We start from the raw sequence: 15,186 nt of genomic DNA, 5'->3' as shown, positions 1-15,186 counted from the left end.
ACGAATCACATCGCGCCAATCAATCCTTTCTCAGCCCTGATTTCCGATTTTCTTTTTACCAGTCACAAGCAAACTCATAAAAATCTCCATTTGATCAATCAAGCAAGGAACTGCGAAACCAACAAATCAAACCACCATAATGGCCGAAGGTTCATCTTCAACTCGTAACCTCGCATCCGAACAGAACTCTGCAGGTATTATTACCCCGTTACCCCGTCACGCCATGCCGCAACCGTGAAACTGACAGACGAAATGAGATCCCGGGCCATCGTCGTCGTCCACCCCAGCAGCACCCGCCAAGAAGTCATGCGCTCAATGCCACAAGGCCGAGGAGGTCTCCGACTCGGAGGAGGGGGGGTCGAATCTCAAACCTTGCCTCGTCTGTAAATCCGTCCTGTACTGCTCCCGCGACTGCAAGAAAGCGCACTTAAAGCAGCACAAGAAGGTCTGTGCGAAGCTCGCCCAGGAGTACGCCAAGACCGCCGACATCAAGATGGCCTCGAGGGCGGCGCCCAAGGCCGACGCGCATCGTGGCGGGCTGCAGAAGTGGCAGTTCGACACGTGATTCCAGCTCTTTGAGTAGCTGAGTATGGCGATGGCGATGGCCCTTATGGAGGCTTGTTGTGGAGGAGGCAGGAAACGGGATCTCGGGAGCCGCTAACCGGGAGGTGAGTGGAGCCGCAATCGGGAACGGGCGGCTGCATCGAACAGGCCAAATGGGGCCGAAGCGCCGAGTACATGAGAGCAACCTTCACAGACCGAGTTCCCTCGGTGTCGTGCCATCAGAAAACGGGATCTCGCGATTGCCAAATTCGGCCTCCAGAACACCATCTTCTCGACTTAATCTGTAAAGCAGAGGGAGTGTTAGTGGGTCATTTAATATGAAAGGGATGGGCAACCACCAACCTAGGCTCTCGTATTAATGCGTTTAAGCAAGTTATAAAGATGCTGGTGCTGAGCTTACTTTCCACTCAGCTGGTCTAGGCGAGGGACTATCTTAGAAGTACCCCTTAGTCACTCGACCCCAGCACTACTTCTCCCTAATAGCAACCATCTCATTCCTCGACCTTAGCATCGACACCAACCAACTTCACGACTTTGACCTTCCTTTTCTTCTTCTGTGTGCTGGCCTTGCGCGGGTTCCGCGCCTCGAAGATGCCGTCCATCTCCTCGAGCGTCAGCCCCTTGGTCTCGACGAAGAAGAAGTACATGAACGCGAACTCGAAGCAGTCCCAGAACACGAAGAACACATAGACCCAGTACCTCCCCCGCCGGAGCGCGATGGGTGCGACGAAGGTGTTGACGAACCCCGCGGCGCCGCCGGCGACCTTGTAGGTGCCCATGCCCTTGGCGCGCATGTCGTTGCTCATGACCTCGGCCGGGTAGATGGGCTGCATCGACGTGAAGGCGAAGGCGAAGACGGCGCCAAACACAAAAATGAAGGCGATGGAGGCCGACGAGGACGCCTGGCTGCCGTTGGTTTCGTAGCCCGCCGCGGTCCCGGCCGCGATCGCGAGCGAAAGGATGAGGCCGGCCGTCGCGCCTAGGAGCATCTTACGCCGGCCGATCACGTCGTGCATGCGCGCGCCTGCTATGGCGAAGAGGTAGCCTTCGAGTGCGTACATAATGTTGAGCAGGAGCTTGGTGTCCGCGTCCTTGATTCCGACGTTGTCAAGGAGGTAGGGCATGTAGTAAGACACGACGCTGCGTAGTGTCAGTCAGGATCTACCCCCTTTATTTCAAAATGTGAAGGTATGAAATCAAGATATTGCATATGAGGAAAAAGGGATGATGTGTGGTTTCTGGTGGGGCTTACTTGTTTCCCGAGAATTGCCCAAACCATGCAAATACCACGTTGAGCATCGTCCGGTACCGTCTCGCCCGCGTTCGCACGAGCACGCTCAGGTCGAAGAAGTTGCGCCACTCGGTGATCGGTTCGACCCGGAGCGACTCGAGCATCTCGGCCATCTCGAGGTCGACGAGCGGATGGTGGGCGTCGCCATTGGCGTGGTACTTGACCAAGAAGGCGCGGGCTTCCTCGTGCCGGTCCTTGCCCACCAGCCAGCGCGGCGACTCGGGGAAGAACAGGATGAGCACGGCCACGATGCCGGGGCAGACCATCTGCAGCCAGAGCGGCAGGCGCCAGTCCAGGTTGTCCGTGTGCGACAGGTGTTTGTGGGCGCCGTAGACGGCCGACGTGGCGAGGATGGAGCCGAAGTAGTAGAAGGTGTTGTACATGCCAGCCAAGGTCCCACGGTATCTAAGTACCATTACTCGGCGTTAGTACTCTATACGTCAACCGATGGAAGTAGGGGAATGACTGTAGGGAACTCGGCAACGATCTCAACACCCACCGACACCCCCAGAAGTATTACATTGGGGAAATGAAGGACTCAATCCCCCAGAAGTCACCTACTGCGGCGGCGCCACCTCGACCAGGTACAGCGGGCTGGCGGAGCAGGCCATCTGCGCGAAGAAGCTGAGCAGGAAGCGGCCGCCGATGAAGACGCCGAGGCTCGTGGCCGTCGCGGTCACGACGGTGCCGATGGCGACGCCGGCCGCCCCGAGGAAGATCAGCCACTTGCGCCCGAGCCAGTCGGCCACCCAGACGAAGAGCGCGGCGCACATCTGGCCGACCTGGAAGATGGCGAACACGATGCCCGTCGAAGCGGCGCCGTCCTTGGACAGGCCGTAGTAGCTCGTGAAGCTGTCGAGGACGTTGATAGAGCCCATGAGGGAGCCGTCGAAGCCTGATAATAATAGCCGGGTAAGTCGGCTTATTGAGTTGTTCACTTGAGTGGATGCAGACAGATGCGCAAGAGGGTAGGCGAAGAACAATACGAAGAAGCCGAGAAGGACTAACCGCTCATCGTGGAGTTCAGAAAACACACTGTCGCCAACATGTAGAGCTGAATGTGACCCTTTCCCCATGGGTTGGGCTTGTGCTTCTCCATAATCATGGCAAAGGCCGTGTTGACAGGTTCAACCTCGCCTTCTTCCAGGACCTTCTCTCCATCGTCTGTCAGTGCACGCTCGCCAATGTGTGTCTTAGCTTGCGCATCTGCGACACCAGCTACACACGCCATCTTGGTGAACCTGGCGGAGGAGCGGACCCGCGAAATCTGGTGTATCTCTTATGGCTTAATACGACCTTACGTCTAAGGTCTTCAGAATGTTCAGCTACAGGGAAAAGGGAAACAAGAAGCAGCTGTGTGATAAAATACTCAGTCAAGCATTGCTGACATGCGTCTCTTGACGATCGACCCTCCCCCGCACCCTTGAAGCAACATACATGTAACCCCCCAGATTGTCAGCAGCCCACGTTACATGCACCTTATTGCACCCGTCACCTATTGACCCCAGATGCCTTGTTCTTCGGCCTTGATCGAGTACAGCATCGGCAGCTTTTGCCCCGACGTCAGATGGACATGAAGATCACTGCTGTGTGGGTAAAGGCGTTCCGACGCAGCAGAGTTGACTTGCGTGCCAAGCTTGCCTGCATCTAGGCCAGGATCCCCGCATTGTGTAAGTGTGTACGGTTGGGTGCCAGGCTCCCCAATTGGTCGCACTTATTTGCTCGCTACCCACTGGACGGGATCCCCTCCTGGGAAGTACCTAATGCACTCAATCTACCTAGAAACTTGGAGAGAGGTTTGTGTTCCACCAGCTTCCTTCAATTTACAAAATGACATTTCAAGTGCATAGGAATACCTAGGAATAAAGCAGGAATAGAACGAAGTTGTTGAGGTTTCAGGCTTCCATGTCACTGTTCAATTCAACCCCCCTTCGAGGGGGGTGGACTTTCAAACAGGGCGACCGCTCCTCAGACGAAGAATGGCTGGAAGCGGGCGACCCCCCAACAGAAGTGCACCGCGACCTCGAGCGCAGCAGAAAGATCCCTGACTACCGGCAGGACCTAAATGAGCTCGCGGTACGCTGGGTCGGCGACGAGACCTGGACCTACCGCACCTCCTTTCACCGGCCGAAGGAGCTTAGGCAGGGACAGGTCGACGGCGGCACGAAGGCCGTGCTGAGCTTCGAGGGGCTTGATACTTTTGCATCGGTCTTCCTCAACGGGAAGCTCATCTTGTCCTCCGATAACATGTTCATCCAACACAGGGTCGACGTGACCTCTGAGCTCGTGTCGCCCGATGAAGAAGAAAAGGAAGGGGCGCTAAACTGGCTGGAGATCGTGTTTGAACCGGCGCGGTTAAAGGGGCTGGAGCTGATCCAGCAGCATCCGGAACACCGGTTCATCGTGCACCAGACGGAGATCTCCCGGGGCCCGGTGCGGAAGGCGCAGTACCACTGGGGCTGGGACTGGGGCCCCATCATCATGGCCTGCGGGCCGACGAAGCCCATAACGTTGGAGACGTACAGCTGTCGTCTGGAGGACCTGCATGTGGTGTACGAGCTGTCGGATGACTTGAAGAGTCTGAAAGGTACAGTCCAGGTCCAGCACGAAGGAGCCAAGGGCGAGCTTTATGTTGAGCTGGTCAACAACCAGACGGGCAAAGTCGAATGGTCTACCACTATGGCGTTGCAGCAGCAAGATGGCACGCAGACGGGAGCTGGCCGCCCGTACGCGGCCCCTTTTGAGCTGCAAGACGGCGTCCAGCTCTGGTGGCCGCGGGGGTACGGCTCCCAGTCCCGGTATACCATCAAGGCCACCGCCCGGCCGTTAGGCACCCATGAGGACGTCGTTCTGCACAGCATCTCCCACACGACGGGTTTCCGCCACGTTGAACTGGTCCAGGAGCCCGACGCGCACGGCCAGTCGTTCTACTTCCGCATCAACCACGTCGACGTCTTCGTGGGCGGGAGCTGCTGGATCCCCCTCGACAACGAGCTGTCGCGCCACCACCCCCCTACTACTATCGAGCCGGAGTCGGAGTCGGAGTCGTCGTTATTCTCCTACCGCGACTGGATCCGGCTCGCGGCCGAGGGGAACCAGACCATGGTCCGGGTCTGGGGCGGCGGCGTGTACGAGCCCGACGTCTTCTACGAGGCCGCCGACGCGCGGGGCGTGCTGGTCTGGCAGGACTTCATGTTCGCCTGCGCCAACTACCCGGCCCAGGACCCGGCCTACCGGGCGAGCGTCGGGCGGGAGGCGCGCGAGACCGTGCGCCGCCTGCGGCGCCACCCCAGCCTCGTGCTCTGGGCCGGTAACAACGAGGACTACCAGCTCGTCGAGCGCTACGGCCTGCAGTACGACCCCGCCGACGACGACAAGAAGGACGACCCGGAGGCGTGGCTGCGGACCGACTTCCCCGCGCGCTACCTCTACGAGCATCTCCTGCCCCACGTCGTCGAGGCCGAGACCGGCGGCGGTGTGCCGTACCACCCGTCCTCGCCCTTCGGCAACGGCCGGTCCACGGTCCTCAAAGTCGACCCCACGGTCGGCGACGTGCACCAGTGGAACGTGTGGCACGGCATCATGCAGCCGTACCAGCAGCTGCCCGAGCTGGGCGGCCGCTTCGTGTCCGAGTTCGGCATGGAGGCGTACCCGCACCTCGCCACGCTGGCGCGGTGCCTCACCCGCGCGCAGGACCGGTACCCCGGCAGCATGGCCATGGACTTCCGCAACAAGGCCATCGGGCACGGGCGCCGCCTGGCCTCGTACCTGTCCGAGAACTTCCGGCCGCGCCCGGACCTGGACGGGTTCACGCACCTCACGCAGGTCATGCAGGCCGACGCCGTGGGCGGCGCCTACAAGGCCTGGCGGCGGCAGTGGGGCCGCCCGGGGGACAGGAAGTGCGGCGGCGTCCTGGTGTGGCAGCTCAACGACTGCTGGCCCACGGTGTCGTGGGCCGTCGTCGACTACTACGGCGTGCCCAAGCCCGCGTACTACGCCATCAAGCGCGCCATGCAGCCCGTCGCCGTCGGCGTCCAGAGGCGGTTCCGGGACTGGACCGTGAAGCCGGCGGACGGGAAGCTGTGGCAGCGGGACACGGGCCACATCGACATGCGGAGTCTCTGGGATGACGACGTGCGGTTCGACGTATGGGTCTCGAGCAACGGGCAGCAGCAGAAGCAAGACTTCGACCGGGCGAGGCTGACCGTGAAGTTCGTCTCGGTCAAAACCGGGCAGGAAGTCGCGAGGTCCGTGGTCAAGGTCATCACGATGGGGCTCAACGGGTGCGCCGAGATCATCCAGGATGGACGGGTGGCGATATTACCGGGCAAGCAGCAGAAGCGGGATGACGACCGCGTGCCTTATGACCCAGCGCAGGCCGACCCTTTCGTCATACACGCCACACTGCACGTTGGTACACAGGTGGTATCATCGGACTGTTCGTGGCCGGATCCGATCAAGTATCTCGATTTCTCCGCCGACCGTGGCGTCAAGGTTGCTTACTCGGGGGGACGACAAGTCCACGGCCGTGGTGACGGCGGACAAGCCAGTCAAGGGTTTTGTGTTCAGTGAAGTGCCGAAAGCATGCCCGTTAAGCGATAACGGTTTCGATATTATGCCGGGAGAGAAGTGGGAGATCAAGGCATCGTCGGATTACCCCGTTGGCCAATTAAAGTGGCGATATGTGGATATGGATGAATGAAAGTGACGTTAATACCAAGTACTGACAAACTGGGGGATGTATTAGCTCTGGCAGAGCCCCTACCGAATGTGTACATACACACATGACTACCTAACTAGACTACTTGATCTCGTCTGCAACCTCTATCATAAATATGTGAACCTTTTTTTCTGGGCGAAGTTTGCTTCTCTACCCTTCTCCCCTTTACTCCAGACAGCCATGCGTCATATCATGGCTCGAAATCCAAATCCGCCTTGGCTAAACACACACTTCTGCACGCTGAATCGCGGACATCAAAACCTAGCCTAGCCCTGCAAGTAGGTGCTTTTGGCAGACATAAACTCCCCGGTCCTGATCCTTTAGTGACCGCAAATCGTCAAACAAAAGGGAAAGCCTTCATCGCTCTGCGCGCGCGCTCTCGAAACAATCCGGTCTTGCAACAAGCAACCATTGGCACACGTCGACATAATAATTCCTACAATAGAATGAATCAATCACACTCAACCGACCGATCTCACACACATCTCAAGCCTCGTCACCCATGACACTGTCCATGTCCACATCGACCATGTCGCTGGCTAGTCCGGCGGCACCATAGAAGGCGCGACGGGCACCGCCGCCACTGATCTCCAGCTGATTAATAGAGTCGATGGCCTGGGTGAGCTTGTTCATCTCGCGCCGCAGCTGACCGCGCTGGACAGCGATCGTATCGTCTTCCTCCATCAGCCGGGCGTAGATGGAATCGTCGCGACCTTGAGCAGGGGTCCGAGTCAGTAAATGAATAGTATTGAGAAGCACGAGGCGAGGACGATGAAGATGGTGGGGAAATAGGAGAGCAGAATATGGAGAGAAGTAGAGTAGCGCGAGACATGTGGTAAAATGCAATACCAGGCCGGCAACAGCCCATGTTGCTGTTTGCTTGGAGCGTCGGTCCGTACGAACAGGAAAAAAAAGAAATGAATAAAGAGCTTGCTTACCTGCTTCGCTAATCTGCAACTTCTCGTCGAGGAACAGGTCCAACGAGCGACGCGCAATCGGCATGAACAGATTCGCCTTCATGCTGATGGCCACGCTTCTCATAAAGTGCTCGGCGGCAGCGATGTAGTAGCCGCGCACGACCGCGGCGACCTTGATCTCGGCCGCGTAGGGGTCGTCACCGAGACGGGGCAGGTGCTTGCGCATGAAGTCGTTCTGCTTCGCTCTGTCCTCCTCGCTGTTGGCGTTCTGCATGTCCCAGGCGAAGCCCGCCACCCGCAGCCGGTTCATGTTCCGGGCGCGCCGCAAGACCAGCAGCTCCTGCTCCTTGTACCGTGTGTAGCTCTCGTCATCCGTCACGAACATGCCGTTCATCTCGGCACAATAAAGGTCGATGAGCTTGGCGGACTGCAGTTGCTCGGCCTGCATGATGAAGGATGCCAGGTACTCGCGCGACGTGGCGTAGATGTTGCGGCGGATGAAGCTCTGCATAGATGTGTCGAGCGCCCGGTAGATGACGTCTTTGTACAGAGCTATAGTGTGTTCCTTGTAGGCGTCCAATGCATCATGCCAATTTCTAATGGCCTTCTGGATCAGAGGGTCGTACACACCCTGGGGAATGACGTCGGGCGGCATGCCCGGGGTTTGACACTTTTGGATCTCCTGGCGAATCGAGGTTATGCTTAGGCCTTGTCTGCCAAGATTGTAGAACCGCCGGAAAGGTGACTGGTCCTCATTTGGCACCGCCGGCGGCATCGGCGTCGCTCGCATAGATTGCGAAGCCCTTGGCCAATCATTCTCCGGCTTGATGGGCGACATGTCAACCGCGCCGCGAGTGCGTTTGGTCGGTGTGGCTCGAATAGTCGAGTCACTAGCCCGAGGTCGCTTTCGATTTGAGGGCGTGTCAGCCATGGTGACAGATGACGTATCGTCATCGGACATGTTAAGGTCAATAACAGGCGGGGGATCGTCGTCCTTGACAAGACAAGTCGGCTTCATCTTAATGAGGCATGCCTGGAATTGCTTGTTAAGGGTGTTCCATTCAGACAAGAACTCGCTATCCTTAATTCCATCCTTTACTTCCGAGTAGAAACGGAGGAGACTGGATTTGACCTCGTGTTCGACATTATGAGGCAATTCGGGTAGCTCGGAAAGCCGTTGTCGGACTTCACGAAGGCGCTCATTGATCTTGAGCTTGATCGAGGGCAAGCTGTCGGTGAAAGCGTCGCTGAGACGTCGTGAAATGAATTTCGTCAATAACTCCACTCCGCATCGGTCCTGAAAGCGCGCAAACTCATTAGGCCAATCGCTAGGACCGGTGTGGAAAAAGTGTTCCTCCCACTGTGCTGCACTCTCGAGGGCCTCGTCCGGGGAACGAGAGGTGATGAAGTATCCCTGGCCGACCGTGTGTTTCTCTCCACGGAGAATTGCCAACCAGGACGCCGTGTCTTGGATCAAGTCAGCTTTGGTCATGATACCGATTGTCCGATTTTGAGCCTATCATGGAGTCAGCATGGTTGGAGAACAGGCAAGTGGCAAAGTTGGAAAAGAAACATACTCTGGCATCTCGAATGAGCCCGAGAGAGATGGAGTTCTCCGGGTCGTGGTTCATAGGAAGCGCCCACATGATGATGGCCCGCTCACGGCGGACATATTCGCTTGTCAAGTTCTTGACGACTTGGACAATGTACTCATCCTCTTCCTTGCTAGGTGCCAAGAATACACCGGGCAAGTCGTAGAAGCTCAAATCCGGAAGACTGGGACCCTTGACCTCGAGGGCCACAATGTTGGGTGAGAATTGGGCCTCCGTCTCGGTGGCGGCTTGCTCCAGGGGTATCTCCTTGGCGTAAGCACCTTCTCCAGGGACGAAAAGCTCGGAGTTACGACTGTGGTTCAGAATGGCAACCTGGGCCCATCGAAGGACTTCCTCAATTTCCGCTTTCTCGAAGATGGTCTTGAAACTCCGGGTCTCGCGATGAGGCTTCTTCACCCAGGGTGGGAAAGGGTTGGCCTTGGTCACATCCGACTTCTTGATGGGACCGGTGGGGCAATAGTCGTAGTCCAATTGCAGGGAGACTGTGCACTGCCAGACCGGTTCTCGATTCCGACTCAGGCGGATGTGAATTGGGCATCGCGTACAAACGCCACCAGAGCGGGGAAGATTCAGCTCGGCCAGGCCTGACATCAGACTGGACTTGCCAGACGACTGGTCGCCCACCATGACGAGCTCAGGCAGCTCTGCCACATGCTGTATGCCGAGCTGCTGGAGCTCACCGACAGTGTCGTTGCAGGCCTTGAGCTTCATGCCAATGTCTGTGAAGCTGCGGTGGGTGAAGCTTTGCTGCATATCATCATGCGATGATGGCACGCTGTTGCTGCGCACGCTCTGTCTGACGCGCATCTCCATCATGAGAGGGTCCTCAGCTTCACTTAATCGGGTTTCGTAACTAGCTATGGGAGGATCAGTTTACTGAAGTCGACAGGAAGAAGAGAAAATTAGTAACTTACGGGCTTCCGAACGATTGAACTGAGTGCGCGACTGGGCTACCGATGAGGCAGGGGGCGCCTCTGAACGAAGGAATTGGGAACGCGCAGGTCCAACCGGTGCGGCATGCGGCATACTTCTCATGGAAGGGGGCGGCAGTGATGGAACGATGAGAATCGTTCCTGAAGCCTTTGTTGCTTGCGGGGAGCCATGTTCCCGCTTGACCAAGTGAGGGTTGTCCATGCTGTACCACAACTGGTGTAAATGTTAGTGCATGCTACTGAGCGGCGATGGTGATGGTAATTGAGGAGGAAAACCCACTGAACAGCTGATCTGGGGATGCAATACTATTGTACAAATCAATGGGCCAAAATGCAAAAACGACCTGGTGCGGTCTGGGTGGAATATAAGTGAAATGCTCAAGTAAACATTCCAAAAGTACTTTGCGCTGGTAGGCAGAAACCTGACAACTCAGAACACCAGTCCAGGTCAATTTAGTGATGGTTCTGTGGTGGGAGTTCAATTGGGGAAGGGATGTGGTTTCCAAGTGCCACTACCGCAAGCCGACTCGGAGTCCCTGAAGCTGCAGGTCACTGGCAGTTCTCGCCTCCTGGGTTGCATCTGTTAGTGGAACGACCTGAAATGGCTGCAGGTACTAACAAACTCGATCTGAGGACCGAGGGAGATCTCTGGACCTCGCGGTGTTCAGGGATGGAAGTCGAGGTGGTTGGTTGCTGGGACTGGAGGTGGGGGCATTCGTGTTGGCACAGCAATTCACAGAGCCCCATACAAATCGTGACGGTGAGTGGTGAATTCGATGTGAGGGTGCCTGGCAAACTTGGCAACCCCTTGTCAAGCCCAAGACACCCAGCATACAAAAAGCAACGACTCTCGCCTTACAATGCTTGCACTTCTCGCACTCGAAACTCGAAGCTAAAGTGCTTGCATTAGTGTCGACCAGCCGATTGAGAGAATCATGGATCGACTTGATCAATTGTTAGATGGTCAAGTACGGACAACAGTCGCCAAGGAATTCAAATCCACCGGCACTTGATCGCTACAACTGGAGATATGCTCGTAAACGAAGAAACAATCAAGGCCAATATTCCAGCTAATATAGATCTTAGAAAATAAGTTATTAAACCCGAGAGATCATTCAACGATGCCCCCACCAAAGCAGAAAAGATGCGCCTAGAAAATGCTCCTCGAAAATGTATCCCTGCTCCGCTCCTCTCTATGCTTCAGGATGTATTACAGAAAAGGAAACCAAATCACCCCCAAATGTCTATGTATATATCAGAAACACCAAACCTGTTATACAGCGTGCATACTGTATGTCGCATCCGATTAAGGAGGTAGGGTTGGATAAAGAGGTAGAAACTCAATTCCGTCTGGCAGGGAATGGCTGGTTGGAATCACTGGGATCAATCGACTATTGGCATTTCGTTAGCTATCTTCTGCTCTGGCCCAGCTCTGCCATCTCATACGCACCATTCCGACCCAAGACCGGCCCTTCCTCTTCATCCCGCACTCGGCTCCAACCTCCCCGGCTCTCCTCCCTCTCCCGCTCCTCGATCGAGCCAGGGACGGGGTACGGCACATCGCACTCCCGGCTCGAGAGCCGCGGCCAGTAGCGCCGGTAGCTCCAAATCGCGATCGTGATGCCCAACAGCGAGCCCGTACACACATCGTATACATCGTGCCTGTAGTCCTGGCAGCGACTCATCGCAATCATGGCAGCCCCGGCTATGGGTGTCAAACAGATCAGCGCCCGGCCAAGATCACGTCGGTCGCGGAAGATGCGCAGTTGGCCCGCGAGGAAGAGCGCCGTGTAGCCCAGCCCCGCAAAGCTAAAACTGCTGTGGCCCGAGGGGAACGAGCGCCAGCCGTCGTGCAGCGTGTGACTATCCGTCTCGGTGCAAACCGTAAAATCGACCAGCGTGTTTTTGGGCGTTCCCGGCTTCGGCTTGCAGCGCGCAAGGAGGTCCGGCCGCGGCCGCCCCACCGTGTTCTTCACGACGTCGGTCAGGAAGCTGGTCAGGATGATGGCGATGGCGAGGCCGAGCACGGTGGTGTGGTGCTTATGGAAGGAGGCGCGCGTCGACAGGTTCACGAGGACGACGGCGGCCAAGGGGACAAAGGCGGCGTAGATGACGTTCATGGCGACGGGCACGCGCTCGACCTCGGCATGCGGGAAGGCGATGGCCAGGTCGGAGATGGAGAAGAGGCGGTGGAAGGGCTCGACGAGCAGGACAATCAGGATGTAGGCCGTCAGCAAGGCCGCAAAGCCGACATAGTCGGGAGCGTAGGAGTGCTGCACATGGAGTAGCTGGTCAGTCTCGAGTTTGCTTACAGGCTTCGGTATGCATCCTCAGGGGACAGCCAGGGGCCCCAGAGAGACACCCAACAAGGAGATAGATGGAAACAGGTTACAAGCAAGCACATGGGCATACTTACAGTCCAGAACCGGGCCAGGGCACCCAGAAAGCCCCCCGTGGCGGCATTGCTCCCATTTGACGGCGCCATAGCTGCAAGTCACCGTCGCCGAAGGCTTTTGAAGATGTTCCAGAGCATGTTTATGGGTACCAGCCGCTGACCTTATAAGTGGTGGTGAATAGTGGGCTGTTGGAATTAAGACATGGGGATCGCGTGCCTGATTAAAATGACGGGAAGATCGACGTAGCCGTAGCAGCACACTTGTCTTTGGGAAAGCTGTCTCTTGGCGGTACAGCTAGGCGCTAACCATTTAGCGGGACAAGGCCTATGTAGTGAATAACGAACATCTTTCTTCGCTGGTTGCTTTGGCCCTGAATAGAAGAAGCCCATCCATCCTTCCATCGGCTGTCTTGATAAACGAAACTTCTGGACAGTAAGAACGTATGTAAATGGAGACAATCGCCCAATCGATTTATTGCCCTCGAGAAGATTCAGTGATTTCAAAGGTATTAGACCAGACAAATAACGGCAAGTAGTTGCGGCTGCATGTCTCAATTGACCGGTGCAATCATCAATTTGAAGCCCCACTAGCACTCACCGAGGTCAACAAAGTTATTGCATCACCAAAAGTCATACTTTCCGAGCTTACTCCAGGCTCTCAGCCCACGACACGTCAAAAGAACATCCAAGTCGCGCGGCCGACAACATGCTGAGGTCAACACATAAACCTTCGGGAAACGCCCCTCCTCCTCTGCCGCCAGGATGGACCGAACACAAGGCCCCGACCGGGCACACCTACTACTACAATACCGCGACCCAAGAATCAACCTACAAAAGACCTGGGCTCATCGGGACAGCCTCGCCAGCACCACCACACCCACCACTACCCGCTGCTGCTGGTGCAACCCCCAATGCGAGCTACCTGCAGTTCTCGGGGTTCCCAATCTATCCAATCCTGCGGCCGCGAATGCATGGCAGGCCCAGTTCAACGCGCCACCCCAACAGCAACAGCACCGAGGCGGATTTGGAGGCCGTGGTGGTCATCATGGCGGCGGTGACAGGCCACGTCCGCAACCGCGGGACAGGCCAAAGAGAAAGCTTCCGATTCCAGGCTGCGAACCATGGGTCCTCATATACACCAAATATGGGCGACGATTCGTCTACAATCCTACCAAGAAGGCGAGCTACTGGCGCATACCCGAGAAGGTCATGAAGGGCATAATAGAGCTGGACATCAAAGGCATTCAAGAAAAGGCAACAGGTGATCAGAGTGCAAGCGCCGAACCTACGACGGGACCCAAAGATGGCGACACCGAGATGGCTGATGCGGCGGCCGAAGCAGAAGAGGAAGAGGAACAAGAGATAGGGTCCGATTACGAAGAGGTCGAAGTCACCGACTCGGAAGGCGAGCACGATGATGCAGACGGCGAGCACCCCAACAAACGTCAACGGACTGAAGAACAAGAGGAAGAAGAGAAGGGGCCCGTCGAGTTCAGCGAAGAGGACTTTGCTGCCCAGCTGCAGGCCATGGGCGCGGACTACGGACTCGACCCTGGCGAATACGATGACGGAGACCCCGAGGCTTGGCCTGAGGGTGCCGAAGGCCTCGAGATATCCGAGAGCGACTCCCGCGAACTCTTCAAAGACTTACTGGCCGACCACGGCGTGAACCCTTTCTCACCATGGGAGAAGCTGATCGACGAGGGCTCCAGTCTGGTCGACGACCCGCGCTGGACAGTTCTGCCCAACATGAAGGCGCGCCGCGAGGTCTGGGAGGACTGGAGCCGGGCCCAGATCCAGGTCGCCAAGGAGCGCCGTGCCAAGGAGGAGAAGAAGGACCCGCGGATTCCGTATCTTGCTTTCTTGCAGGCCAAGGCCAACCCGAAGCTGTACTGGGCCGAGTTCCGCCGCAAGTACCGCAAGGAGCCGCCGCTGCGCGACACGAACCTGGCGGACAAGGAGCGCGAGCGGCTGTACCGCGACTACGTGGCCCGCCTCAAGCTGCCGCTCGAGGCGCAGAAGAAGGACCTGTCGGCCCTCCTGCGCAGCGTGCCGCTCAGGGACCTGAACAACAAGACGCTGCCCGAGCACCTGCCCTCGCAGCTGCTCGCCGACATCCGCTACGTCGGCCTGCAGGCCTCGGTCCGCGACCCGCTGATTGAGGCCTACATCGCGACGCTGCCGCCGCCGCCCGAGGAAAGTGAAGCGGTGGACGACGAGGCGAGCCGTAAAGAAAAGGCGGAGCGGCGCAAGCGTGAGGAGGCGCTAAGGGAGCGGGAAAGGGCGGTTGAGGAGCAGAAGCGGCGGCAGCGGAAGCAACTCGAGTATGGGCGGGCGGTGCTGCGGGAGGAGGAGCGGGAGCTCGAGCGGGCGCAGCGCATTGATGGGCGCAAGGGTATTCAGAGCCAGCTGCTGGCGGAGAGGGAGAAGAAGGGGGCGGATCCTGTGGCTGCTGCGGAAGGGGGTGGTGATGGCGGCAGTGGTGGTGTTGCATGAGATAGATGTTCATGTATCATACGGAAGAACTTGGGCATATCTTATCTTGTGCCGTTACATAGTAGTATTATGCACCAGCATTTAGGCATGGCAAGGATTCAATACTTAATTACGAATCTTCTCACTTTCACTCACGCAATGAATGTACACTTTCTGGGAGTCAAAAGGGTTGGTGTATAATTTATTTCATTTCATTCATTTGCTTTCGCACACACTCAGTAACCAGCGTGGGGGCTACATCAGTGGATTGTCTGTAAC

General features: G+C 57.1%; 6 protein-coding genes across 6 annotated transcripts; 3 read left to right on the top strand and 3 right to left on the bottom strand.

Annotated features, from left to right (window-relative positions):
• Positions 1-139: 139 nt before the first annotated feature.
• PG994_006909 (uncharacterized protein) lies at positions 140-565 on the top strand (the record flags this gene model as incomplete). The annotated part of the gene is made up of 2 exons (XM_066858318.1): positions 140-194; positions 258-565. The coding sequence occupies 2 exons, from the start codon at positions 140-142 to the stop codon at positions 563-565; spliced, it is 363 nt and encodes a 120-aa protein (XP_066717587.1).
• Positions 566-1,055: 490 nt separating this feature from the next.
• On the bottom strand, positions 1,056-3,086 carry PG994_006908 (uncharacterized protein; the record flags this gene model as incomplete). Its single annotated transcript, XM_066858317.1, has 4 exons — positions 1,056-1,704; positions 1,817-2,260; positions 2,417-2,750; positions 2,864-3,086. The coding sequence occupies 4 exons, from the start codon at positions 3,084-3,086 to the stop codon at positions 1,056-1,058; spliced, it is 1,650 nt and encodes a 549-aa protein (XP_066717586.1).
• A 674-nt stretch (positions 3,087-3,760) lies between these two features.
• PG994_006907 (uncharacterized protein) lies at positions 3,761-6,427 on the top strand (the record flags this gene model as incomplete). The annotated part of the gene is made up of 1 exon (XM_066858316.1): positions 3,761-6,427. One exon carries the CDS (start codon positions 3,761-3,763, stop codon positions 6,425-6,427), a length of 2,667 nt encoding a protein of 888 aa, XP_066717585.1.
• Positions 6,428-7,061: 634 nt separating this feature from the next.
• On the bottom strand, positions 7,062-10,239 carry PG994_006906 (uncharacterized protein; the record flags this gene model as incomplete). Its single annotated transcript, XM_066858315.1, has 4 exons — positions 7,062-7,447; positions 7,514-9,008; positions 9,070-9,962; positions 10,020-10,239. The coding sequence occupies 4 exons, from the start codon at positions 10,237-10,239 to the stop codon at positions 7,062-7,064; spliced, it is 2,994 nt and encodes a 997-aa protein (XP_066717584.1).
• A 1,207-nt stretch (positions 10,240-11,446) lies between these two features.
• On the bottom strand, positions 11,447-12,522 carry PG994_006905 (PAP2 superfamily protein; the record flags this gene model as incomplete). Its single annotated transcript, XM_066858314.1, has 2 exons — positions 11,447-12,310; positions 12,454-12,522. The coding sequence occupies 2 exons, from the start codon at positions 12,520-12,522 to the stop codon at positions 11,447-11,449; spliced, it is 933 nt and encodes a 310-aa protein (XP_066717583.1).
• Positions 12,523-13,194: 672 nt separating this feature from the next.
• Positions 13,195-14,928, top strand: PG994_006904 (uncharacterized protein; the record flags this gene model as incomplete). The annotated part of the gene is made up of 1 exon (XM_066858313.1): positions 13,195-14,928. The coding sequence occupies one exon, from the start codon at positions 13,195-13,197 to the stop codon at positions 14,926-14,928; it is 1,734 nt and encodes a 577-aa protein (XP_066717582.1).
• Positions 14,929-15,186: the final 258 nt, after the last annotated feature.

The sequence above is a fragment of the Apiospora phragmitis genome (assembly GCF_038363925.1).
Source record: "Apiospora phragmitis strain CBS 135458 chromosome Unknown utg000006l:1.0-5683423.0:1.0-5690449.0, whole genome shotgun sequence".
Taxonomy (NCBI): domain Eukaryota; kingdom Fungi; phylum Ascomycota; class Sordariomycetes; order Amphisphaeriales; family Apiosporaceae; genus Apiospora; species Apiospora phragmitis.
Note: the sequence above shows the minus strand (reverse complement) of the source record. Positions and strands in the feature narration are given on the sequence as shown.